Source organism: Onychostoma macrolepis, chromosome 10 (genome assembly GCF_012432095.1).
Source record: "Onychostoma macrolepis isolate SWU-2019 chromosome 10, ASM1243209v1, whole genome shotgun sequence".
NCBI classification, from domain to species: domain Eukaryota; kingdom Metazoa; phylum Chordata; class Actinopteri; order Cypriniformes; family Cyprinidae; genus Onychostoma; species Onychostoma macrolepis.
In genome coordinates, this window is record NC_081164.1 from 24,816,353 (window position 1) to 24,843,046 (window position 26,694).

General features: G+C 34.4%; 1 protein-coding gene across 5 annotated transcripts in view; it reads right to left on the minus strand.

The window, feature by feature from the left end:
* Positions 1-11,247: 11,247 nt before the first annotated feature.
* atg10 (ATG10 autophagy related 10 homolog (S. cerevisiae)) overlaps positions 11,248-26,694 on the minus strand; it is a 38,392-nt gene continuing 22,945 nt past the window's right edge. For 4 of the 5 annotated variants that reach the window (XM_058789803.1, XM_058789805.1, XM_058789802.1 and 1 more), the window contains 2 exons: positions 14,041-14,138; positions 11,248-12,961 (listed from right to left, as the gene is read on the minus strand). In XM_058789803.1, coding sequence (XP_058645786.1) covers positions 12,862-12,961; positions 14,041-14,138 — 198 coding nt within the window. In that variant the 3' untranslated portion in view covers positions 11,248-12,861. The remainder of the gene's footprint in view (positions 12,962-14,040; positions 14,139-26,694) is intronic. The other variant, XR_009273166.1, reaches the window with a different exon arrangement.

The window sequence follows — 26,694 nt, forward strand, 5'->3', positions numbered from 1 at the left end:
CTCAAAATAGCCTAGCAACTGGAGAACATGTTGAAAAACACTTGAAACACTTTAGAAATAGCAACGCCCTGGCAACTACCTAAAACACCCTAGCAACCGCATAGCAACATGATAAAAACCACTAAGAACACCTTAGAAACAGCAACGTCCTGGAAGCCACCAAAAACCCTAGCAACCACATACTTAAAAGAATGATTACAATCAAAAAGAACACCTTAGCAACACCTGGCAATCACATAGAGTAGCAAACCATGAACACTCTTGCACCAAGTTTTGCCATTTAAATCTACCTCAGAGAATGTCTAAGTCTAGTTTATCAGCAAGTGGTGTTGTGTCACAGATTTGAGCCACTAGAAGAGAGTATTGCACCAACATTCTTTACAAGAACTGCCAGCGATGTCACACAATCACACAGTTGTTTCTGTGTTGCCTAATACTTGAATGGAGCTCTAAAAGAAATAATGAGCAAACATTATATCTCTATTAACTGTTAAACAGGCATTACTTAACGCAACACAGCCGCGTTAGCACTGGCCTTCAGATAAATCTCCCCCTGACAGTGGATGTGCCCACAGCATAAAACTACTTTTCCAACATGTTATCATTGGATGTGTTTCAATTGTTGTATATCCTCTTGCACAATGAGTGTTTTAAAAGGCAGCAGCTGTGGCAGAGCGTCAGAGGGGACATTTTCTTTCTCCCTGTGGTGGAACTGTAACAGAGGAAAAAACATAAATCTCTGTCTCTGCAGTCAAATCCTAGTCAAATTGAATTTACTTCGCATTTCGGTAATATTTTGTTGAGAAACTTACAAGTTAAGTACATGCTTGGTAGTGTTTGCTTGTATAAATTCACTGCTAGGATTTTGTAGGTGGTTGCCAACATGTTGCGGGAATTCTGGGTGGTTACTAGGCTATTGCCTACAGGCTCACCACCATTTTGTTGTGACCAACATGTGGTTAAAACATATAATAAATGTGCCACAGACAATATTCATTGCTAAGAACTTCATTTGGACAACTTTAAAGGCGATTTTCTCAATATTTTGATTTTTTTGCACCCTCAGATTTTAGATTTTCAAATAGTTGTATCTCAGCCAAATATTGTCCGATCCTAACAAACCATACATCAATGGAAAGCTTATTTATTCAGCGTATAAATCTCAATTTAAAAAATTGACACTTAAGACTGGTTTTGAGGTCCAGAGTCACATATGTGAAAAAATAATGCGTTTTTGGAACAACCAAGCATGAAAATCTATTCTAGTACACCCCAAAAACCAAATCAAGACTTTGTAAAAAGACATAATACGACCCCTTTAAGGCTGCCAAGTACTCAAGTATGCATTGGTATAGGTGATGTTTTAAAGATAGCAACAGTTGGAGAAATTTATACAGGAAAGCTTGCTAAGTTACATGCTAAGCGTAGCGTGACGCACACATGACCATACACACATGCTTGTTTTTAACTGACTCATCTCTTGAGCATCAGGGGTTTTTGTGAGCAGGGGCTCTTTGAAACTGCCTGTAAACTTTAACTACTGGCATCTTACGTTTCAAGGAAACAAGCGCAATATCCAGCCTCCCAATGGGAAGCAGCTGAACGCGAGAGTCATTACAGAGACTTCACACAAATGAAAACCAAACTACCGAGCCACACAGGCTTAATCCTGCCAACGTGGGGATATTTCAATACATACGATGAGTTAAATGTCATTTTTAGCAGATCAACTATAAGTAGTAGATACAATATGATAAAACATAATCAGAATAAACAATTTCTCCACTCACTTTTGCGTCAGTGAGAAAACATGGTAAATTTATAGTATATTTGTTGAAATTATTATTATTTTTATTTTTTTATTTACAAGTAAAGTTGCATGTACAAAATATACAAGTAGTAGTATACAATACAATATATAAAGATTCTATTGAGTACTGAGTAAAAAAAAGCATTGAATAAAAACATAATCAGCATAAACAGCCAGTGCTGTGTAGTAACCGATTACCAGTATTCTGGATTAGATTCCAAAAATGTTGTACTTGTATGATTATATTACATTTAAAAAAACTAGTAATCAGTAATAAGACTACAATATTTTATTGATTACATGATTACATATTATTCACAAAATAGCAAAAAATATATAAATAATAATAATTGTTTAAAAATGATTTATTTAAATTTTATTAATATATTTTTATGATTTAATTAATTATTAGCTTTTCATTAAACTCACAAAGGCCTTGCAGTTCCTTCATGAAACCCAGTTTGGGAAAACGTGATGTAATGTAATATTTAATGCACTTTATGTTGTTAATAACAACGAATGGAATATATCATCTTTCTCTTTGTAGTTTCAAATGGTACAAGATTATTTTTATTTAAATCAATGTGATAAATTTGTTAGATTATTTTGATTATATTACCTAATATGTGTAATGTAATGGATTACGTTACTGACTACAATTTTATGTAAATTGGAATCTGCAACGGACAACAATTAGTAATCTACCTAGCACTACCTGTTGCGCATTCTTTAATCAATTGTTTTTTTTTAGATGTAGCCTACAGTTAAAAAAAAAATTTAGGCCTATGTGTTTTTTGTAGAAAAGGTACATTGTCATCTTGGTCCAAACAAAGTGATTGGAACGCACACAAATTTCATAATTACAACTTCCAAACTCGTAAATTCGAAATCTTCAGGAGGACTTGAACGCACCAATAGAAAGTGCTGTTACAACGGCTTCATCCAATCAGAATTTAGAATCAGAACTTTCAGTTTGATTTAATCAGAATAAACAATCCACAACATAAAATGGTTCATTAGCATACTGTGGGTTGTTTACGGGTCCCAGACAACATGACAACATAGTAAATTGACATTTAATTTAGAATGTGCAATCAAGGGTTTGTGTTTAATAGTATTTACTATGACACTAAATGTGGGTCATCCAATTAGAATTTATAGTCTTTTATGATTTACTTTAAAGGGGTCATATGATGTCGCTAAAAAGAACATTATTTTGTGTATTTGGTGTAATGCAATGTGTTTATGCGGTTTAAGGTTAAAAAACACATTATTTTCCACATACTGTACATTATTGTTGCTCCGCCTTTCTAAAACGCGTAGATTTTTACAAAGCTCATCGTTCTGAGAAGCAAGGTGTGCTCTGATTGGCCAGCTATCCAGTGCGTTGTGATTGGCCGAATACCTCAAGCGTGTGACGGAAATGTTACGCCCCTTACCGTATTGTGATGCCGTGTCTCGGCGCGACAAGACAAAAACAATAAAACCCATTATAAATGAGGCATTTGTTGCATCCAGTGGGGTCTTTTTACGTGTTGTGTTGTGTTGCATTGCGCCGCGTAAACATTGCCATGTCTGCATTTGTGATCGGAGAAACGACAAACAACAAGCGCTACTCTACACTGCTCAAAACTTGCGTTTGAATATAGTCAGTGGCAAATTCTTTAAATATGAAAACATACTTACAGGCTGTGAGTCAGAAGTACCAGACTGTCCTTGCAAAGTTGGAATTGCCCCACTTTATAGAAACAGCCTTTGAGCAGCTGGTATCGTAGGCTAGTCTCCCAGGTTCAGGAAACAGTCCTCCGTAAAATGCGCTGCACACACTCTAATATTTGGGTTGTACTGTTCTGGAACAGTGTTGTAAATATAACTTAACCACTGCTTTCTATTTGTGTCCTCTTTTGGAAGCCCTAACAAAGTACTTTCACTTTCACAACAGCGTCTCCAGGACATGGCGCCGGCAGCAGCAACAATACTACAGCGAGAATAAAAATCACGCCCTCTTTCTTTGCGTATACATTTGGGCGGTGTTATGCAAATCTTCCCACACAGTGACGTAGACATGTGGGGGTGTGTTTAAATGTGCCGTTTTAAGAGGGCGTGGACAAGTCTTAACTTTTATAAAGAATATCTCTTTGGGTGTTAGACTTTAGTCTTTGCAACTTTAGGGATCTTATCTATGCACAAACAGTTTGTAGCACCCCAAAGAGAAAGGAAAACTTGAAATCGCATCATATGACCCCTTTATTATTCCATTTAATAATCACCCATGAATCATCATAGTAAAAGTTATACCATAGTGGCACCACAAAACCCAGAGCGGCTGTCACTGTTCTCTGCAGGTGTGTGTGTGTCATCCACCTGAGTTGTCCTTCCTGTGCACTTTTCTGAAGTTCTTCACACTAATCCGGTTATATGTCAGCTCCGCTAGTGTCTGATTCCCTCCATATGGGACTACTTCCCTGTACTGTGATCCAAACATGAGGGGGGCATTTTAACAGAACCAGCATGCAACGCAGGATGCAGTGTTGAGGAAACTAGAACGAAGAAGGCAAACCCATTAGTGTAAACCTTCACTTAACATTTAAAACCATTCCATTATTGTCAAATGTCAAAATAGTTCTGTGTTGTTAGCCTGAACTAGCTGATACACAACTTTTTTGAGGGCTGAATATACTTATAGTCTTGTATATTTGACATACTTTCAGGGCTACATGTGCTAGCTGCTAACTGTTAGCTTTCTCCAGGTATTACAGACCTCTTACAACCTTAGTTTCTCTCTCGGGTTTCTCCTCTGGATGTAACATCTTTCAGCAGGTATATTAAAAACCCTAAGCTGCGCTCTGAGGGTTCGGATGCTAATGAGAAACACATGTATGGAACAAAAAGAGAGATTAGGACCAGAGGAGCCTGGGAAACACAAAGCAACATTGGCATAAAAAGGTGCGCTCTCAGACTTGCATCATCTGTGACGCTTTTCTAATCCTCCTATGGGACCGTCCTCCATCAGAAAACTGCCGTTTCAGTGCGAATTATGATGATTTTGCAGTTGTCAATAGGTTAGCATGTTTTCCCGATGTACTAAACACAAACTTTGAAATGTGACGTCCCTAAGGAAAGAGATAGAATGCATAAATTCTGTTAAATTTTCGATTAACAAAACATTTTCATGTTTAACGTTTTAAAGGGGTCACGAACTGAGAAATCAAAATTCCCTTGATCTTTACTGTAAGAGGTCACTGTACTATAAAAACATCCTGTAAGTTTTAGAACTTTCTTGTTAGTCTAAAAACAGCTTATATTGAAGCCAATCTGCCAAAACGACAGTTTGTGGAATGTGCCACTCTATGATGTAATAGTGTGGATAAGCACCGCCTCCGCAGAAGATGATCAACGCCTGCTTCTACATTGCTGCCTGTTTAGCCAGTTATTTTTATGAGGTTTGTATTAAGTATTAATACAGTAAGGCACTGGTATTAAAAAGTCAAATTCAATGTATACTGAATTAGATATTTTAATATCACTCTTTTAATACATTGAAGCACTTTAAGTGTTTTTCACATTAATGTTTTATTGATGTTGTATAGTCACACCTATTCAAACAGAGCGTTCCAATGAAGGGGGTTAAAAACAGGACAGAAAATAGCCTATTACGGTAATTCTAAATTGTTTTTTTTTTTAAAGTAAAAATCTTGATAACATTATAAGTAGACCTAAGAGAACAGTACAAAATAAAAAAACAAAAGCAGTTCATGACCCCTTTTTTAAAAGCTTATTGACATGTGGTTGCTAGGGTGTTCTGAGTGTTTATAGCATGTTGCTATGTGGTTGCTAGGATGTTCTGAATGGTTTTAACTTGTTGTCATGTGGCTGCTAGTAGTTTGAGCATGTAATGCAGTGGCTAAATGGGTTTAGCTAGTTGCTATGCAGTTGTTGGGGCGTTCGGAGTGGTTTTATACTGTTATGCAGCAGTTTTCTAAATGGTTTTAGCTTGCTGCTATTAGGATGCTCGGATTAGTTTTAGCATGTTGTTAGGGAAAATCCACTTATAACACCCTAGCAACTGCAACTGAGTGGTTCTGAATGGTTTTTAACGTGTTAAGCTATTGCTAATGAGTTCTGAGTAGTTTTAGCAGGCTGTTTTGTGGTTGCTAGGTGGTTACTTTCAGGCCCAAGTTAAAAGAGCTCACCTCAAAGTCTGGATTATGATATTCTGGGCTCTAGTCATGGTTCGGCTCCCTACGTCAGTCTAAATCTCTGGGAGTTTTTAGTCTGCCAGGTGAAAACCACAAGCCTGAAAATAACATTCATAAATAAAATAATAAGCAATAGCACAGCTTTCCTCAAAAAGGCCACACAATCTGAGATATCATTGCACTGATGCAGGATAAATTACACGCCAAAATTTAACACTTAGGGTTAAGATTCTGTTCAAATATAGCCTTAGCAAGCACTGCAAATGATATTATTTATAAGAATGGACCATAAGTGCTCAGAGAACCATAAGCAGAGTCAAATTTACCTTGACGTTTGTTTGTGCCATGGGATATGAGGCCATCTACTGGTCCTGGAGCTCATAGATCTTTGGTTATTTCCCAGAAAACACTGTTTAACTTGGCAACAATGACACTGTCCAAAACTCTTCAGGCGGTATATGAGCCAGAGCCAGAATGTGATTAAAGCCTCGAATCGAAGGAAACAAAAGGCCCTTTTCAGCAAATCCAGCACAGTGACTAGACGATTCCAACGTGAGTCAGTGTTTGTGAGATACTGAGAATGACAAGCGAGAAACTGATTTCTAATTGTTCTACTGACTTTGCAAATCTATTAGAAATCACTACAGTACAGCTGACTAAAAATCACTGAGAAAAATGATCTAATGCAAATGACATTCAAACCATTAAGTGTGCAAATCAGTGTTATATTAGTATAGATGAAATGCTATTATAGCTTGTATTAATATATATTTTTTTTTTTTTTATTTTCTGTTGTATTTTTCTTGTTTTTTTACCTTTTTGTTCATATATAGTATATTTATATATAAAATAATAAATAAATAATATATATATAAAAAAACAATAACTACTACAAATGCTAAAAACACAACAAAATTACTTAAACTAAAACTTTATCTAAAATAGAAAAATAAAAACTGATCTGAAATATTAATAAAAACTATAGTATCTAAATAATACTATTTTTTTTTATTTTTAAAATTAATTTTATTTCCGTTTTCATTTAATTATGTTTCGTTTTATGTTATGTTTGTTATGGTTTCAGTTTTAGTTTAATAACCCTGATCCAAATGCTTTTTGGGAATACTAGATCTAATTCAAGCGACTTTTTAATCAAATGTTTATTTAAATCTCTATCTTTCCCATTTCAGACAAGGTCAAATCTGGCTTAGCATAATAATTGGTGCATTAAACAACCATATGTTTTTGTTTATTCATCGTTGGCATCAGTGAAACCTTGTAAACACTGATGTCTTTTAGAGGACGTAATCAAAAATGGTAGCTTTTTCCACAAAGGTTATGTACTAAGGTCTCAGAGGACATATATTTGCATCTGTGTATGTGTGTGTGTGTGTGTGTGTGTGTGTAAGAGAGAAAACAAACAGCGGTGGTCGCACCATCCCGTATCAGTCGTTTGGAGAGTGTCCAGTGTTTAGGAAACTAATTTCCTATTAAATCACATTTATTACCTCAGTAATGCCTTTACTTTATATCAATACCTCATGCTGGCTGCATTATAGTTTACAATAGCATGATACAGTTGTAAATACGTCAGATACGTCATACATTTACAACTAGTCTAGATTCACGCTTCAGGCATTGACTAAAGTGTACAGGTCCAATAAAATCCCAATTAAGGGTTCATTTCATTATAAATAAGTGCTGCTGCTCTACAGAGGCTTGGAAAATGCAATCCAAAGCATATGGAAGGCAATGATTTTGAAGTTTGACTCTCACTGTAACAAATTTCAGACAAACTGACCCCGTTCTCATACCTGAAAACATGAGGGTGGAGAATGTAAGAGGAAACCGAATGCAGATGGTTTGATCCTGCAAAGAAAATCTGACCCATTTTTCCTGTTGGAAAGTCTGGTGTAGACATGCAAAAGTGGGGTTCTGTTTGGTTTTATCATTATGCGAATCATGCTGGAAGCCAAGATGATGTCTGGATTATTTGGACAGGAAAGGGGTCTTCCTTGTCTGGAATAGCACTGCCAGATAAAACATTCTCACGGAAAGAAATAAAATTGTGAACATATCCAATAATACAGTAAAACCTTTATTTTTCTTATTATTTTTTCCCCGTCATACTGAAAGTATGAGTACAGTTTGACAATCATATTCATATATCAGGGTACTGTAAAGACTATTCAACTATAAAACTGTAAAACTATTTTAAAATGTTTTATTCACTGAATTAAAGCTAAAAAGTATTTTATTACTATTTATAATTAATATAGTCATTAAAATTAGTAATAAAATAATTAAACTAAAAGAAATAATATGTATATATATATATATATATATATTAGTGCTGTCAAATGATTAATTAATTTTTACAAATTTTGTTTACATAATATGTGTATTGTGTATATTTATGATGTATATATAAATACACACACATACAGCATATGTTTTGAAAATATTTACATGTATATATTTATATTCATATAATTTATATCATACATAAATATATTTCATATATAAATGTAACATTTTTCTTAAATATATACATGCATGTGTGTGTATTTATATATACAAAATAAATATACAAAGTACACACACATATTATGTAAACAAAAACATTTATTTTAGATGCGATTAATCATGATTAATCTTTTGACAGCACTAATATATATATATATATATATATATAAACAAAATAACATTTTAAAACTAAAATTAAAACTGAAAATGTAAAAGCTAATACAAAATGTTAATAAATGTTAATAAATACTAATAAAAACTAACATAACACTGCTGTAAGGTACCTACTATGGTATTTCCATCATGCTTGTGTCCAAAAAATGCCTACATATATGTATAGTATAATAGCATCTGCTACTAAATAAATGAAAAATACACAATTTAGCTGAAATACACAAAGATTAATACAGCCAGGTCTACATACAGCAACCTGGAAAAATGATCAGTCAGACATAAAAACGCATGAAATTTCATTAAGACTGTTTCAAGACTACTAAGATTGTTACTGGTAATTGAAATAAATCTGAAATAAAATATAAATATTAGATTAGAAAAACTAACTAAAAATCTAACTTCTAATCAACTAATTGAAATAAGCTGTTATAAAAGCATAAAATTACCAAAACCAAACAAAAGAAATAAAAATAAAGCTATTTAGAAAAACTTTTTTTTTTTAAATGTCCAAATGTAACAAAATTATTCAACCTCAAATTAAGTTGAAAACTGAAATCATAAAAATAAAAGTTAATTTAAAATGTAAAAATCTGTAATAGTATATAAATAATTGTAAAGCAACACTGGTATAAGATATCAAGATATCCAACTAGGCTAAGCATCTGCCTGTCTTACATTTTCAGTATATTGTTTAATCACTTAAAACCTGACAACTTACTGAGAAACGTGCTTCAAATATTCCCATATTCCTTTATAATAAATGCTTCTATACTTTGTAATCTAATTCAATCAGGTGTGTTTAAGCGTGGCTTCAGTGGCCAGCGCTCTGGTCAATGGCGGCCTCTAGTGGACAGGCGTGTAAACTACAACAACACACGCTCACGCTGGCCGATAGATGTCAGCAGCGCCTCGATCACGCTCACGGTGGCGTTTCACACATTTAATTCCCCAACTCCATTAGGAGCGATCAAACTCCATTAAGCAACACCTCCAGTGAAGCATGTAAAATAAATGGGTATTTGTTTCTAAGGCAATTCTAATTTCCTTTCCTCTAATGTAACAACTCCTCCAGATATAATAATAATACTGAGGTCTGTCTAAAACTTACTGAAAACAGGCTACGTACGTCAATTAAACGTTCTGCACACAGTCGATCGTAAATGTGACTGGAAGAGTTCACCCAAAAACTGAAAATGTTGTCATCATTTACTCACCGTCATGTCTGTTTTGGAGCATGCTAGCTGGATTAAGCTAGCCATTAGCATTCTGTGGAGAATAAACAATGATGTCTTTTCCATACAGTGAAACTGTTGAGCTGCAAAATGACTGGAATTGAAGGCAAACATGAATGACATCTGAGAAATAAGTGAATAATGACTTACATTTTGCCTCTGTTCCTCACACCAAGCTATTGCATGACTTTAAGAGAGTTGAAATACACCTCATATTTCATACAGATCATTTTATTGCACTTTTATGAATATATATATATATATATATATATATATATATATATATATATATATATATATTTGGCCATATTTGGAGCTTTGACAGTCGCTTTTCATTTTAATTATGTTGCAATGAGCTTAGACATTCTGGAAAAACATCTCTATAGCAGAAATGAAATTATGGTTTCGAAATAACGAGGATGCGAAAATGACAATTGTGTGTGTGTGTGTGTGTGTGTGTGTGTGTGAACTCCATTAAATTAATTAGATGTTATCATTTACACACTCTCATGCCATTTCATCCTTTCTCGCTTCCAAGAAATGCTAAAGAAGCTAGTTTAAAGATGGTTAACACTGTATTCATCTATACAATTGAAACATCAAGTTACAGAAAGGTTCAAAACGTACCATCAAAGCTAACAAGGAACAGTATCAGGACTTTGACTAACATTGTAGTAATGTTCTCTTAAGGCTGTGAACAAACATTTTTAGTTGGATATTTGTCTTTAATTAAATGTTACTACCTGTGTTTCAGAACGTTCAGAGAACATTCAAAAGTAACATTTCCCCAATTATAAAATGTAACGTTACTTTAACGTTCCTCTAACATTCTTCCAATGCTACGTAACGTTAATAGAATGTTCATTCATAGTTGTCTGGTCTTTAATAACATTCTCAAAATGTCTAAACATTATTTATACATCGTTCGTGGAACATGAAACATTTTTGTTTGATGCTCGTCAAACTTTTTTTGAACGGTGCTACTTATTACTCGTTTCAGAGAACATTCAAAAGTAACGTTTCCTTAATGTTTTCTCTAACATTCTCTCAACGTTACAGAACGGTAACAGTACATTTGCTCAAAGTTGTCTGGCCTTTAATAACATTCTCAAAATTCAAGCACAAAATATTTTTATTTATATGAACGTTAAACATTTTAAACATTACACTTACTGTTTCAAAACGTTCAGAGAACATTAAAAAAAAAAAAAAATGGTGTTCTCATAATGCTTCTGTAACATTCGCATAACCAAAAAATAATAATAACAACAACATTCAGAATGTTTTGGGTTTAAAACTTAATTGCAACGTTACCAAAACATATTTCTTAGAACATATTTTTGTTAGATGGGATAAAAGCAGTCCACATGACTTGTAGCTTTGTGTGAGAAACATCAAAATGAATTTTAAGACACAAATGAAACCAAACACCATTGGACGTACCAATTTCAAGTACACAGATCTAAAAAAAATTTGCTTGACAGTCCTTAATTCATTGATCTAAACCTTTAAGAATGGCCCCGTTTATGAAGCAGGTAACATTTCCTACTGTGTTCCATCTATGCGTTTCTCTCTCTCCTCTCCATCATTCCTGTCTGTCCATTAGAGCAAGATGCTTCGGGTAGGAGGCTGACCTCCTTACCAACACTGATACAGTCCCCTGAGAGACGCGCGCCCCATTTAGACATGCTGACTGAGGACTTTCACCGTCTTCTCTCAAACTCCGGACTCTAAACTCAGCTCCTCCGTTTCAGACTTCACATCAGACGGTCAGGATTTCAGAGGGATTTCATTCCATTCAACTTTTAAACCGTGTCCTGGCACGGCACGCTACTTGGATGAGTAATGAAGAGAAATGTCAGACTGCAGGGAGACACAACAAAAAATATATAAGACTATTTACTTTGCTTATTAGATGCAAGGTTCTACAAATCATCTTGGACTTCGATTTCAGGCCTCTGAAATGTCAAAAATAGGCCAAACGCAGCCGCATGCTTCACAATACCCGACCAGTGAGGGAAAACATATTGAGTCACACACACACCTACGCAGCAGAAGACAAAGACTTCCAGACTAATGTTTGAATAGCAATCCTCTGTATGCCTGCACACACAGCTGCTCTGATGATTTTCACAATCCCTTTGAAAATGCAAAAAAGAAATAGCAGCAGAGAAAACTATTGTTTGTCTTTTTAATTTGATGATAATATCACATACTGTACATTTTCTGAACAAATCCCTGCATATAAACGATTTTCCGTACATGCATCCTCTGAAAAAAAATGCAACTGGGTTCTCAGGCGCATTTCAGTGATATCTATCAGATAATATTTACGTTTTATGGTTTAATTACAGTACACACTGTTTTGTATACACTACTAGTAAGATTTTTTTTAAATGTTTTTGAGATAATTCTCTTTTGCTCACCAAGGCTGCATTTATTTGATCAAAAATACAGTAAAAACAGTAATATTGTGTAATAATATTATAATTTAAAATATCTGATTTCTAATTGAATATATTTAAAAAAATTGTAATTTATTCCTGTGATGCAAAGCAGAATTTTCAGCACTACTCCAGTCTTCAGTGTCACGTGATCCTAACAAATGTCTTTACTGTTAATTTTAATCACTTTAATGCATCCTTGATAAAAAAAAAAACAACAACAACAAAAAAAAAAAACTTACTGACCCCAAACATTTGAATGGCAGTGTATGAATTATTTTAGTGCAATTTATTTGAACATTAAGAGCATTCTTGAGCTAACTCGTGAACTTAAAAACTTGGTGTCCTGAATGCTCAAGCATTGCTAACAAGACTTCTGAAGCGTCTTTGGCCCCTCGGAGACCCTCAGCATGTCCTCTGGGTCTGTGGAGTCTGAGACAGACAGGAAGATCACAGCAGGTCAAAGCAGAGGCGCTTCAGTCGGGAGCGGACACCTCGGTGCTGTAGCTCAAAGGGACGTCCAGTCCGACGACGGGTCCAACAACACTGAGCCAAGTCACGATATAGTTCACTCTCCTGAGAACAGATGAGAATCAGAGCATCTACCCATACTGCAATGCTGCAAATTAAGAAATGATTATATCTATCTAGTCACATCTCACTAGCTAAATAGATGGATATGCTAGATCTGATAATTAACATACAGAGCTAAATGAGACAGATATAACTCTATGAGATGATATAATACCATTTTAAAATTTTAAAAGGAATATTTCTAGATTAAATAAAGCTTGTATTAAAAGTATGCTGTTGATTACCACAGAAAATAATGTTGATTCATTCCTCATTTTAAATGGAATCTATCAGGCAAGTATTGTGGTGGGATTATTTTAAAACAAAACACTTAAAATAAATTGTACTTAAAATATTTAAAGCAAATTTTTGTGGATGTTTCTTGGTGAATAAAAGCCTTGGATATAAGTTTGGTTTCCTGAGGCTTATGAAAAAAAAAAAAAAAAAAAAGTACAATTAAATCACAAAATCACAAAAATTAAACCAAAATAAATCTCAAAATCAGTGTATTTTTTTAAACAGCGCAAACAACCCCTATGAGCTTCCTATTATTCATTTATATTACATTTAATTATAATACAATCCATAAAAATGACACATATTTCATATATTCATATATAATTTATGACCATGTCTATTGTTGACCCACCATGTTTATTGTTGGTCAAGATAGTAATGTTTAAATCATCCGTTTAAACTTTCATAGCAGTTGCGTATTGTTGGTACTTGCACAAGTTAAACATTTATTCACCATGCTGTTTGATTGCCTACTAGGATTCCAATGGAAGTGCATTATTGAGGAATGAGTCGATATATATATATATATATATCTGTATTTCATGGTAATCAACAGCATGCGTTAGATGTGTTGACCGAGCTCAAACAGCAGAGCATAACGCAAGCAACACCAAGCTTATGGGTTTGATTCCCAATCATTGTGTGAGTTTATGTACCTTGAATGCAATGCACTGTAAGTGGTTTTCGGAAAATAGCATGTGATAAATGTAAATGTAAACACTGAACCCAGATTATTCATTTCACATAATGCATGGCGACTAGAGCTGCAGCAGGAAGAAACTCACTTGTTTTCAGCTTGTGCCAAATCCAGAGCAGGTTTCATAAACTCCTCAGTGCGACATGGATGAAGCATGAAAAACGGTTGGCCCAGTAAAGGATGTTCCTACACACACACACACACACACACACACAGATCGTTCAGCTCTTTGTTAATGTCTATTCTGACCTCATTTTTTATTAGGAACAGGTTCTCACTGTCACACGCTGTAACACAGCCATTAAACCAATGCCACAACATGTGTTTTTCCATCTTAACTCAATGTTAACTAGTCACTCGATACTTTTCACTACCCGAATTCAATTACGCTCAAAGCTTCGGATAAATTAAAAAGAAAATTACGAGGCAGACTTAAGCAAATCTGCCATGCGACACATGGGCTTCATTGGCACCCTGCTGCTCTCGAGTGAGTCTCGCACACTGGAGGGCACTCATGCACAGCAGAGATGGAGGAATGTCCTATCCCATAATGCCACACCAGAGAGACCTGGACCACACCATCACAGCGAGATTATTGTGGAGCGTTTGAAGAAGTCATACTTAGGAAGAGGTTTATAGCAAAGGCAGAGAACAGTGGCTGAACATAATATAACAACTTTGCAAAAAAACATCTACAATCAATTTAACTTCCATAACCTGATGTAATCTGAAATGTGACCCTGGAGCACAAAACCAGTCTTAAGTTGCTGGGGTATATTTGTAGCAATAGCCAAAAATACATTGTATGGGTCAAAATTATTGATTTTTCTTTTATGCCAAAAATCATTAGGATATTAAGTAAAGATCATGTTCCATGAAGATATTTTGTAAATTTACTACTGTAAATATATCAAAACTTCGTTTTTGATTAGTAATATGCATTGCTAAGAATTCATTTGGACAAATTTAAAGGTGATTTTCTCAATATTTGTATTTTTTTGCACCCTCAGATTCCAGATTTTCAAATAGTTGTATCTCAGCCAAATATTGTCCGATCCTAACAAACCATACATCAATGGAAATATTATTTATTCAGCTTTCAGATGATGTATAAATCTCAATTTCGAAAAATTGACACTTAAGACTAGTTTTGTGGTCCAGGGTCACGAATATACATCAAGAAAAAAAAAAAAAAAGAACTACGTGTAAAACCATTTTTTGTTTGTTTAAACACCACCTTTTTGGAAACTATGATACTTTTTTTCCTAAATATGGATATTTTTCTTACACAAATGCTTCGCTTCACTTCAGAAGGCCTTTATTCGCCCCCCGGAGCCGTGTGGAGCAATTTTTATGATAGATGGATGCACTTTTTGGGCTTCAAAATCTCAACCCCCATTCACTGCCATTATAAAGCTTGGAAAAGCCAGGACATTTTTTAATAGGATTCCAATTGTATTCACCTGAAAGAAGAAAGTCGTATACACCTAGGATGGCTTGAGGGTGAGTAAATCATGGGCTAATTTTAATTTTTGGGTGAAATATCCCTTTAAGCTCAAATTCAGTCAGCAGCATTTGTGGGAAAAAAAAAAAAAAAAGGTTTGACTTAATTTTGTCCCTTGTTGCCTTTTTAAAAAAAGAAAAAAAAAGAAAGCTAGTGCTGCCACAAAAAAGTACTACTATTAATCACTTTACGTTACATACTGTGATGTGTAAAGTCTTTTTTGGTTTGTACATGAAGACACTGAGTGTATCTGTGATAATAAATGCATTTGAATCTCATTTAAATGAATACAATCCATAGAGACAGAGCGACACGCTTCATAATCTGAAAACCACACCCACCGGGGGAAAACAATCCAACCCTGACTTATAACAAAAAACAGAACAATGTCTAAAAGCCGCTGTGTGACAAGGTGTACAGCAAACAAGCTAAAAAAACCCAGAACTACGTTTTTATAAGTTGTCAACCCCAAAAATTGCAATGTGTCATATTACACTAAGAACTACGCCCACTGGTGGGAAACGTTATCGGCGACAGGAAACATTCATTGTTTTTAACCATGTCTACTGATTATTTCACCACCCTGTGTGAACCTGAGAGGAGGAGATATATTGAGAAACTAAATTTTATTGGTCTATGTCAGTGCCCCTTTTCCTTGCCTTCCTTTTGTTTGAGAAATTATCCAAATTAACGGCCCGATGTGAAATACCCCGACATCTACAACTATTTGTGTCCTTAAATGCTCATTTTTTGGGTCAACAGCTTATAAAAATGTAGTTCTGGGTTTTTTAGCTTGTTTACTGTACACCTTGTCACACAGCAGCTTTTAGGCATTCTTCTGTTTTTTTTTGTAACAAGTCAGAAATGACAAGGAGGCAGCTTCCCGCAATACAAAGTCAATGGAGAGTGTTGGATTGCCCCCCCCGCCCGCCCGTGGGCGTGGCTTAAATGTGCTCTGCCTCTATTGCTGAAATAAAAACTGTCAGTGTCTTTCTGTGGTGAGTTGAAGTTCCTTTATGCATAAATGCTTGAAATAATTCCACAATAACAGTTCCTTTATGCATAAATACTTGAGAAAATTTCCAAAAATGCAGTTCCTTTCTGCATAAATACTGGCCACACAAACACAGAGATGAGGAACACAACACAGTTCACTCCAGGAGAGAAACTAGTGTTAGTTTGTGAGCATCTTGATGACACCGAAACTGTCAGACAGTCTAAATGAAAATATAGAAAAGGGCACAACTCAGAAAATGCACAAAGAAGATAAAAAAAGAGAAACATTGATGATATATGTGAACCTGGACCACAAAAGCAGTCTTAAGTCGCTGGGGTATATTTGTAGCAATAGCCAACAATACACTGTATGGGTCAAAATGATAGATTTTTCTTTTATACCAAAAATCATTAGTATATTATGTAAAGATCATGTTCCATGAAGATATTTTGTAAATTTCTTACCGTAAAGGTATCAAAACTTAATGTTTTATTAGTAATATGCATTGCTAAGAACTTCATTTGGAAAATTTTAAAGGCGATTTTCTTAATATTTTGATTTTTTTGCATCCTCAGATTCCAGATTTTCAAATAGTTGTATCTCAGTCAAATATACATCAATGGAAAGCTTATTTATTCAGCTTTCAGATGCTGTATAAATCTCAATTTCGAAAAATTGACACTTAAGACTGGTTTTGTAGTCCAGGGTCACATATGTCAATGTTGTAAGAGGTGAAGTAGATTCAAAACAATGAGAATCCAACCAGATTCTGAACTCACAGGTGCTGAGATTAATCATAAATACATAATTCACTGTAGGAATTATTTTTTTTACACAAATATTGACGCTGCAAATGGTCAATCTGGAAAAGACATCGCGGACTGCAACAAGAAGAATCCAGTCATCTGAACTCCCAGGTACTGAGATTAATCATGAATCCTCACACAAACATAATAGTACAGATTTGATCACTTATCGTTCAGTTTGCATGTGAGCTGCGAGTGGTGTTAAATGAATAAATAAAGTGAATAAAGTTACATTTGTCCATTGTCAGGAAGTGACTGTGTGAAGATGAGAAGCTCCAGAGCAGCTGAAGTGTGTTTGCTGCTTCTGTGTGTTCTTCTGCTGACCGTAATCCTAGTGCTGTGCGTCCTCTTCACTCGAGAGAGACAACTACCCAACAATACCGACTTCACAGAAGAGAGAGATCAGCTACTAACCAAGATGATCGACCTAATTCAACTAAACACACAATTAGTTCAAGAGAAACATGAACTGACAAAGTTTTTTCAAGGTATTCTTCAACTACACCGAAACCACACAAATATTCAATGATAGAAATATCTTTAGGTTGTGTATGACAATAATGAACTGATAGTTAAGCTGGATGTTCACAGATGGATGGATTTGCTATCAATTCAGTCTTTACTACGTTTCCACTGAGACGAAGAACTGGACTGAGAGCAGAAGATACTGCACACAGAGAGGAGCAGATCTAGTGATCATTAATAACAGCGAAAAACAAGTGAGTGAAACTTAACTATATTTTGAGGAGGACATAATTGTAACTAGAAGTGAGCTAAATCTGACAAAACAACTCTACAGGGATGTCCTCTTATGTAAAAACCATATACAAATAAAGTATAAAAAGTAGTGCTGTCAAACGATTAATCGCGATTAATTGCATCCAAAATAAAAGTTTTTGTTTACATAACATAGGAGTGTGTGCTGTGTATATTTATTATTTATGCCATGGTCTGTGTTGATTAAATTCGTTGAACTGCACAGGTAGTTCCAGGTCAGTTTAATCACGTTCTATATTAATGCGCTTCCTATAAACATTGGTAACCATAGTAACATACAGTTACAGTTAAATAGTAATACAGACGAAAATAACCGTCATTTTTATCGTTCTGGTCAAATATTGCAGCGCAAATATTATTAACATCTTTAATATGTGAATGCTGGAAAATGACCATGACATAAACGGGATAATCAACGGCTAGCTGTGCATTAAACGATTTGAATGCACTTCGCGGAGGCTCTCCGCGGCGCGTCGGGGGGTTCTTCGCCTCCATGTCGTGCATTCAAATCGTTTAATGCACAGCTAGCCGTTGATTATCCCTTCCATATATAAAAATGCAAGTATATACTGATATAAATTATTTGAATATAAATATATACATATAAATATTTTCAAAATATATCCTGTATGTGTGTGTATTTATATATACACAATAATATAAATATATACAATACACATATACAGTGGGGCAAAAAAGTATTTAGTCAGCCACCAATTGTGCAAGTTCTCCCACTTAAAAAGATGAGAGAGGCCTGTAATTTTCATCATAGGTATACCTCAACTATGAGAGACAAAATGAGAAAAAAAATCCAGAAAATCACACTGTTGGATTTTTAAAGAATTAATTGGTAAATTCCTCTGTAAAATAAGTATTTGGTCACCTACAAACAAGCAAGATTTCTGGCTCTCACAGACCTGTAACTTCTTCTTTAAGAGGCTCCTCTGTCCTCCACTCGTTACCTGTATTAATGGCATCTGTTTGAACTCGTTATCAGTATAAAAGACACCTGTCCACAACCTCAAACAGTCCAACTCCAAACTCCACCATGGCCAAGACCAAAGAGCTGTCAAAGGACACCAGAAACAAAATTGTAGACCTGCACCAGGCTGGGAAGACTGAATCTGCAATAGGTAAGCAGCTTGGTGTGAAGAAATCAACTGTGGGAGCAATTATTAGAAAATGGAAGACATACAAGACCACTGATAATCTCCCTCGATCTGGGGCTCCACGCAAGATCTCACCCGTGGGGTCAAAATGATCACAAGAACTGTGAGCAAAATCCCAGAACCACACGGGGACCTAGTGAATGACCTGCAGAGAGCTGGGACCAAAGTAACAAAGGCCTCAAATCCTGCAGTGCCAGACGTGTGCCCCTGCTTAAGCCAGTACATGTCCGGCCCATCTGAAGTTTGCTAGAGAGCATTTGGATGATCCAGAAGAGGATTGCGAGAATGTCATATGGTCAGATGAAACCAAAATATAACTTTTTGGTAAAAAGAATGCTGAGTTGCATCCAAAGAACACCATACCTACTGTGAAGCATGGGGGTGGAAACATCATGCTTTGGGGCTGTTTTTCTGCAAAGGGACCAGGACGACTGATCCGTGTAAACAAAAGAATGAATGGGGCCATGTATCGTGAGATTTTGAGTGAAAACCTCCTTCCATCAGCAAGGGCATTGAAGATGAAACGTGGCTGGGTCTTTCAGCATGACAATGATCCCAAACACACCGCCCGGGCAACGAAGGAGTGGCTTCGTAAGAAGCATTTCAAGGTCCTGGAGTGGCCTAGCCAGTCTCCAGATCTCAACCCCATCGAAAATCTTTCGAGGGAGTTGAAAGTTCGTGTTGCCCAGCAACAGCCCCAAAACATTACTGCTCTAGAGGAGATCTGCATGGAGGAATGGGCCAAAATACCAGCAACAGTGTGTGAAGACGTTTGACCTCTGTCATTGCCAACAAAGGGTATATAACAAAGTATTGAGATTAAATTTTGTTATTGACCAAATACTTATTTTCCACCATAATTTGCAAATAAATTCTTTAAAAATCCTACAGTGTGATTTTCTGGATTTTTTTTTTCTCATTTTGTCTCTCATAGTTGAGGTATACCTATGATGAAAATTACAGGCCTCTCTCATCTTTTTAAGTGGGAGAACTTGCACAATTGGTGGCTGACTAAATACTTTTTTGCCCCACTGTATATATTATGTAAACAAACTTTTATTTTGAATGTGATTAATCGCGATTAATCGTTTGACAGCACTAATAAAAAGATACAAATGCAGAATGTTTTCTGTGACGATTATAGGCATTTCTAATTAATTGAATATAAAAACAGTCATTGGAATGTCCTCATTTTTAGTAATATTGTGTGTGGGCAGTATTTCAAATACATGTATTTAAAATACAAAATATTACTTTGTATTTTGCATTTAAATACCTTTGAAAAAAAATCTAATGTATTTTGTATTTAAATACATTTCATCTTAGAATTTTTGTATTTTCAAAATACATAAAAGACTTTTTGCCAATCAGCCTCTTTATTATTAGACTGTTGATCCTGGATCAACTAGTTCAGACATGCCACATTCATGCATGTGAGATGCGGCTGTATGACTCCATCTAGAATTGGATAATGAAATTTTCTAGAATCCTGTAAGGAAATAAGGAATATACTATTTCCTATTTCAGAAATCCTGATTTCAAGCATGTCGCATTCAAGAGCTTTGCTGTCCGAAAGAATAGGAATCATGGAGGATGCCAGGGAAAATCTTATTAAAGCCAAAATCGGAGATATTTAAAATAAAATGTAGCATCCCATTTGTTGACAACTATATCATCCTTCACGTGAGAGGCTCTGGTGCGATCACAGATATTATCCTTATCAGCAGAAAAAACTAAATTATTCTGTCATTTTTGGTCATAAAGACAGGAGTAAGACATCGTTTTAAACTGTAAAGGGTTTACTTTTATTTATGCATACTCGCAATAAACTATATAAACTATGCCTTTGTAAAAAAAAAAAAAAAAAAACAGTATACACTTTCAGCCGTCTCGGTTTCCTTAAACTTAAAAATAGACTTTTTGCCTTAATTTGTTAATTATTTCACTAAAACATATTTTGTGTAGGTCTATTTATTTTTTTTCTACACTGTAAAAAGTAATAAGTTGACTTAACTTAAAAAATTGAGGAAACCCGTTGCCTTAAAATTATTAAGTAAATAATAATGAAAAAAATTAATAATAAGTTCACTTAACTTTTTTTATTATTATTATTTACTTAATTTTAAGGCAACGGGTTTACTAAATTTTTTTAAGTTAAGTCAACTTATTACTTTTTACAGTGTATCATATGTCATTTTATTCTGTTTTCTGTTTTCTCCTGTTGTTGCAAATCTAAACCACTGTAAAGAAAAACATCAGTTTTAATGGGTCACATACACTTATCAAATTTAAATTTTTTTAATCTAATATAACATTCTAATTGTGTTGATTAATGGATAGGAAATGAACATAATATTTAAGAATTAGCTCAGTCTGTGTAGAGTAGGCAGACTTTAGTGATTTTAGTATTGAATCTGAACACATGAGCGTCCACACTATAAGTGCAATCTGGAAAAAGATTTTTTTTGTGATCAAAGTGGACAAGCTCAAAACATTTTAGACCCTGTTCACACCTGTATTTAGCACTGTCCACTTGTCATCTTAACACTAGGTGTAAACAGAGCCTATCATTTGTTTTTTCTTAGGATTTTGTAAAGAAAATATCCTGTGGAGCTCAAATCTGGATTGGTCTGACTGACAATGATGTGGAGGGCACATGGAAATGGGTTGATGGCAGCACACTGACCTCTGGGTGAGAAATCACTGATTTTAACTGATTATTATATAAGAAATGATTCACACAGTATCATATCAGACAGAAAGCAGCATCTAATGATGATCTGTTGATGCAGGTTCTGGAGGCCTGATGAGCCCAATGGAAATATGAGAGAGAACTGTACAGTCACTCATTCATCAGGATGGGCTGATTATTCATGTACTATCTTGTTTAAATGGATCTGTGAGAAGAAACATTTTAAATGACTTTATTATGCATTACATGTTTAAGTTTAAACACGCATGCAGGATCATGACATTTACCATTTTTCTCTTACTACCATTGTAATGTTAAGTCATTTTTAATTACTAAAGTCTTGGAATTATTAACTTGCACGTTTATCACGCTTGTCATCTTGCTCTCAGCCCTGTAACTCCCATCAACAATTATATTGGAATAAATATACAAATAACAGGAGCAACAGTGAGTTTGGATCTGCTGAATACACAGCAGCAGAATACAGTTGTCAGTCCTGTTTTTTGAGAGCGAAATATCGTTTGTTTGCACACTGTTTAGATATGAAAACAAAACTCCCTTTCAATATTACAACAGAATTTGGTGAGTTCGGTAAACCTGTGTTGTGAGCAGAAGTGTAAACAGACGCTTTCAACATACGTCAGAAACAAGCAACGTGACAAAACACCCTGTTAACACCTAGTAACCAGTCAAAAAAATATATATACACTAGCAACCTAAGCTTGAACACACTTCTCATCTTTATTATTTACTTCTGGTAATGCCAGTATAAGCTTTTCATGGTTCTCTTGCAATTAAAGGAATATTCCGAGTTCAGTAAGAGTTAAGCTTAAATTCAAATCAACAGCATAATGTTGATTTACACAAAAAATTAATTTGACTTAATTTTGTCATTACATACTGTATCACAAGTATATTTTGTTTATAAAGTCTTAAAAATATAGTTGATGGGTAACTAACTGAACAATAAATGCCAAAAGACTAACTTTAATAGATCTGGCCCAAAAGTTACGTACATAAATTGCTGTAATAGTCACTGAAAAAAATACTGATGAAAGAGCATGTAAATGTAGCCACTGCAAAAACCATCATAAACACATAAACTGTCTGGAATGCTGATGCACCAACAACTGTCCAAATGCACACAAGCCCCTAAAAGCTTTACACATAAGTGTATCTGTGATAATATGTTTTTTAAATAAACAGTCCATATTGATGAAACAAATATTTCCAGTTTCCTACTGCAGTAAGTTAAAGTTCACCTTATGCAAAACACTTGAAAATTTCCACAAAAAGAGTTCCTTTTGTGCATTAAATACTGGCTACACAAACACAGCTCAGGAACGCTACGCTCCAGGAGAGAAACTAATGTTAGTTTGTGAGCGTCTTCATGACACCAAAACTGCCTGACAGTCTAAATGAAAACACAGAAAAGGGTATCACTCAGGAAATGCACAGAAATGGATAATATCCACAAAAATTTGATGTTACAATAGGTAAAACTGGAAAAGAGATCACGGACCATAAAGCGACAAGAATCCAGTCATCTGAACTCACAACTGAGAATAATTAAAAATTGAGCACACAGTATGAACCAAAGAAAAATAGTCTAAAATACGTAAATAATGAACGAAAGTTTCCTCTTTTTGGGTTCATAAGTGATACATTTATTTAATTCAAAGATGTATTGAGTGTACTGAGTATATTGTGTTCATAGCTGAGTGTTTGAATTGGTTGGAGAACGACTGCAAGGTCCGATGGCACCACTTTTGACAAAAACTTTCCTGTCAGTAAGCACCGTTTTAATCCAGTTATCCAAAACCTCAATAAAAAAAAAAAAATCTCCTCTACTCTGCAAATAAAAACAACCTCAATGCACTGTCACCATCTGCATTAAAATTCACAACATCAACTGTCTGGATGCATTGCTCTGTTACCGTTCAAGCACCGAAGACGTGCTGACTCTTCAAATTCCCTCGACGACACCTCACTGTTAGCATCAGCGGTACAGAGTTAGACTTTTTCATTTTATTTGTGAATAGCCGTGCCTATACTGCAGCACGATTCCAGCTCTGTTCGTCAATTATCATGACTTCATCTACAGGCCTCATGGGAGAACAGACCGAATCACTATATGCACACAAAACTGCACTAAACACTGCATTCAGAGACTTGTTCTGTTAAAACAGGCACTTCTGTTATATATATGTGACCCTGGAGCACAAAACCAGTCTTAAGTCGCTGGGGTATATTTGTAGCAATAGCCAAAAATACATTGTATGGGTCAAAATTATCCATTTTTCTTTTATGCCAAAAATCATTAGGATATTAAGTAAAGATCATGTTCCATGTAGATATTTAGTGAATTTTCTACCGTAAATATATTATAACTTAATTTTTTATCAGTAATATGCATAGCTAAGGACTTCATTTGGACAACTTTAAAGGTGATTTTCTCAATATTTAGATTTTTTTGCACCCTCAGATTCCAGATTTTCAAATAGTTGTATCTCAGTCAAATATTGTCAGATCCTAACAAACCATACATCAATGGAAAGATTATTTATTCAGCTTTCAGATGATGTATAAATCTCAATTTCGAAAAATTGACACTTATGACTGGTTTTGTGGTCCAGGGTCATATATATATTTCTGTCAAGAACATTTTATTAAACTAAAGAACCACTATTTTTATCACACAATATTTTTTTGCATCTTTTTTCCACAATTTTGACTTCATATAAATATTAAACATATATAATTGCGAGATATAAATGTAAAATTCTGACTTTTATAATTAATGGTCATATTATTTAAAATAATGTAAATATAATTTACATTATATACATTTTAAAAACCAGACCATATATATCCATATATATCCATTTATATCTCACAATTCATACATTCTTTTGTCTCAACTTTTTTTTTCTCAGAATTTTAAGAAACATACTTAGAATTCTGACTTTTTTCCTTACAATTTTTACATCTTGCAATTCTGAAATTTTATCAGCCACTTCTGACATGTTTTCTGAGAATTCTGAGTTTACATCTCGCAATTGCTATTTTGTTTTCCGACAATATATATATATATATATATATATATATAATATAATTACGTTTTTTTTTTTTTTTTTTGAGTTTTCAGTTTTAATTGTTCTGGATTCATTATTTTTAATTTTTTTCATTTTATTTTTGAAAAAACAAAAAACATTTACAAAAAAAAAAAAAAAACACGTCTGTGCCATTAATTCACACAGAGACATATTTAACCCTTGTGCGGTCTTCGGTCAATTCTGACCGGAGAATTTTACATTTTGAATTTTTAAAAAAAGCTTCACCAGAATGGTACGAAACTCAGTGACTTTTATGGCACTTGGTATGTGAACACACAAAAAAACTGAGGGCATGATTCGAAAAAGCTAAGTGGTCGCAAAAAAAATAGTCACACTCATGATCTTCGGTCAAAAATGACCGACCATAGGAAATGAATGGGAAATGGGAAAAAAATTAAAAATACAGAAATACAGACACACACATACACACTCAAATGAATTGGTATGGCTATAACCATATAGCCAAAATGAGTTACAAGAGTGAAATATTAGGTTGAACTCAGATCAGACCCAGAAGGATTAGGCTCTGATAAAGCATTCCTGTTCATTTTTGTTACATTTTTATAGAGTTTTAATGTTTTGTGTAACAAAATGCTTTGTGTTCAGGGTTGACTGTAGCAAAAATAATGCAAAAACCTATATAATAAGCTATATAATAATAATGCAAAGAAATATAAACCTTGACAAAACGTCGTCTTTGAGAATGATATACATTTATATCCACAACCTAATAAAAGTAAACAATTATGTCTAAAAACAACTAGAGAATTCACAAGCCTCTCTATAGAGTCCTATCCAGGCAACTTGTGGTTACACCATGAAATGACATGTTTTTTCTTTCTTTGCTCACACCAGGAGGTGCTAATCTGCATTAAAAAAATGGGACTTTAAAGGCCTAGTGTCTATTTTCATCTGAAATACTGCATAAATTGAAAAATAATTAAAAAAAATTAGATTTTTTTTTTTTTTTTTTTTTACTATTTTCAATGGGACAAATTGATCATAATTATTGCATAAATATTAATTAGTACCATAAAATTCTCTCAAAATACAAAATAAAAAATATTATTGAACAAAAATATATTACATTGATTTTACTGAAGAAAAAAAAATACATTTCAGGTGTCACTTTTTCACTTTTGACCGTGAAGTGTGACTCCCAAATGCTGCTTAATATTCACAGACACTAGTCCATACCGCATTTTGATTTAAGTGTACTGACCTACCTTTTACTTATTCATCCAAAAGCTGCCAAATTCTGTTACTTTCCGAGTCATACAGTAAACTCCATTTTTGACCGTATTCTGCGATTCTGTCCGTGTTTTCTACATCACAGAAATCATAGGGCCCTAAGAATACAAAACAGGTTTTTGCTACTTTTTATCTCACAATTCTAACTTTTTTTCTCACAACTTTGAATTTAAATATTTTTTTGCATCTATCTAGCATATATCTGACAATTTAGCCTTTGTTTCTTGCAATTGAAAGAAAAATCGGAATTTTTATTTGATTTGATTTTTATTCCGTGGCAGAAATGCACTTCCAATCCATACTTTATTTTCGCGAGTGTACAGAGTACATGCTCACAGTCTGGGTTTATCAGTTCACAGTCAGTTTGGGGCCTTATTGAGTCCTCAAGAGAAAAGTGTTCTGTGTTGTCCTAATCGGTTATGCTAAGAAT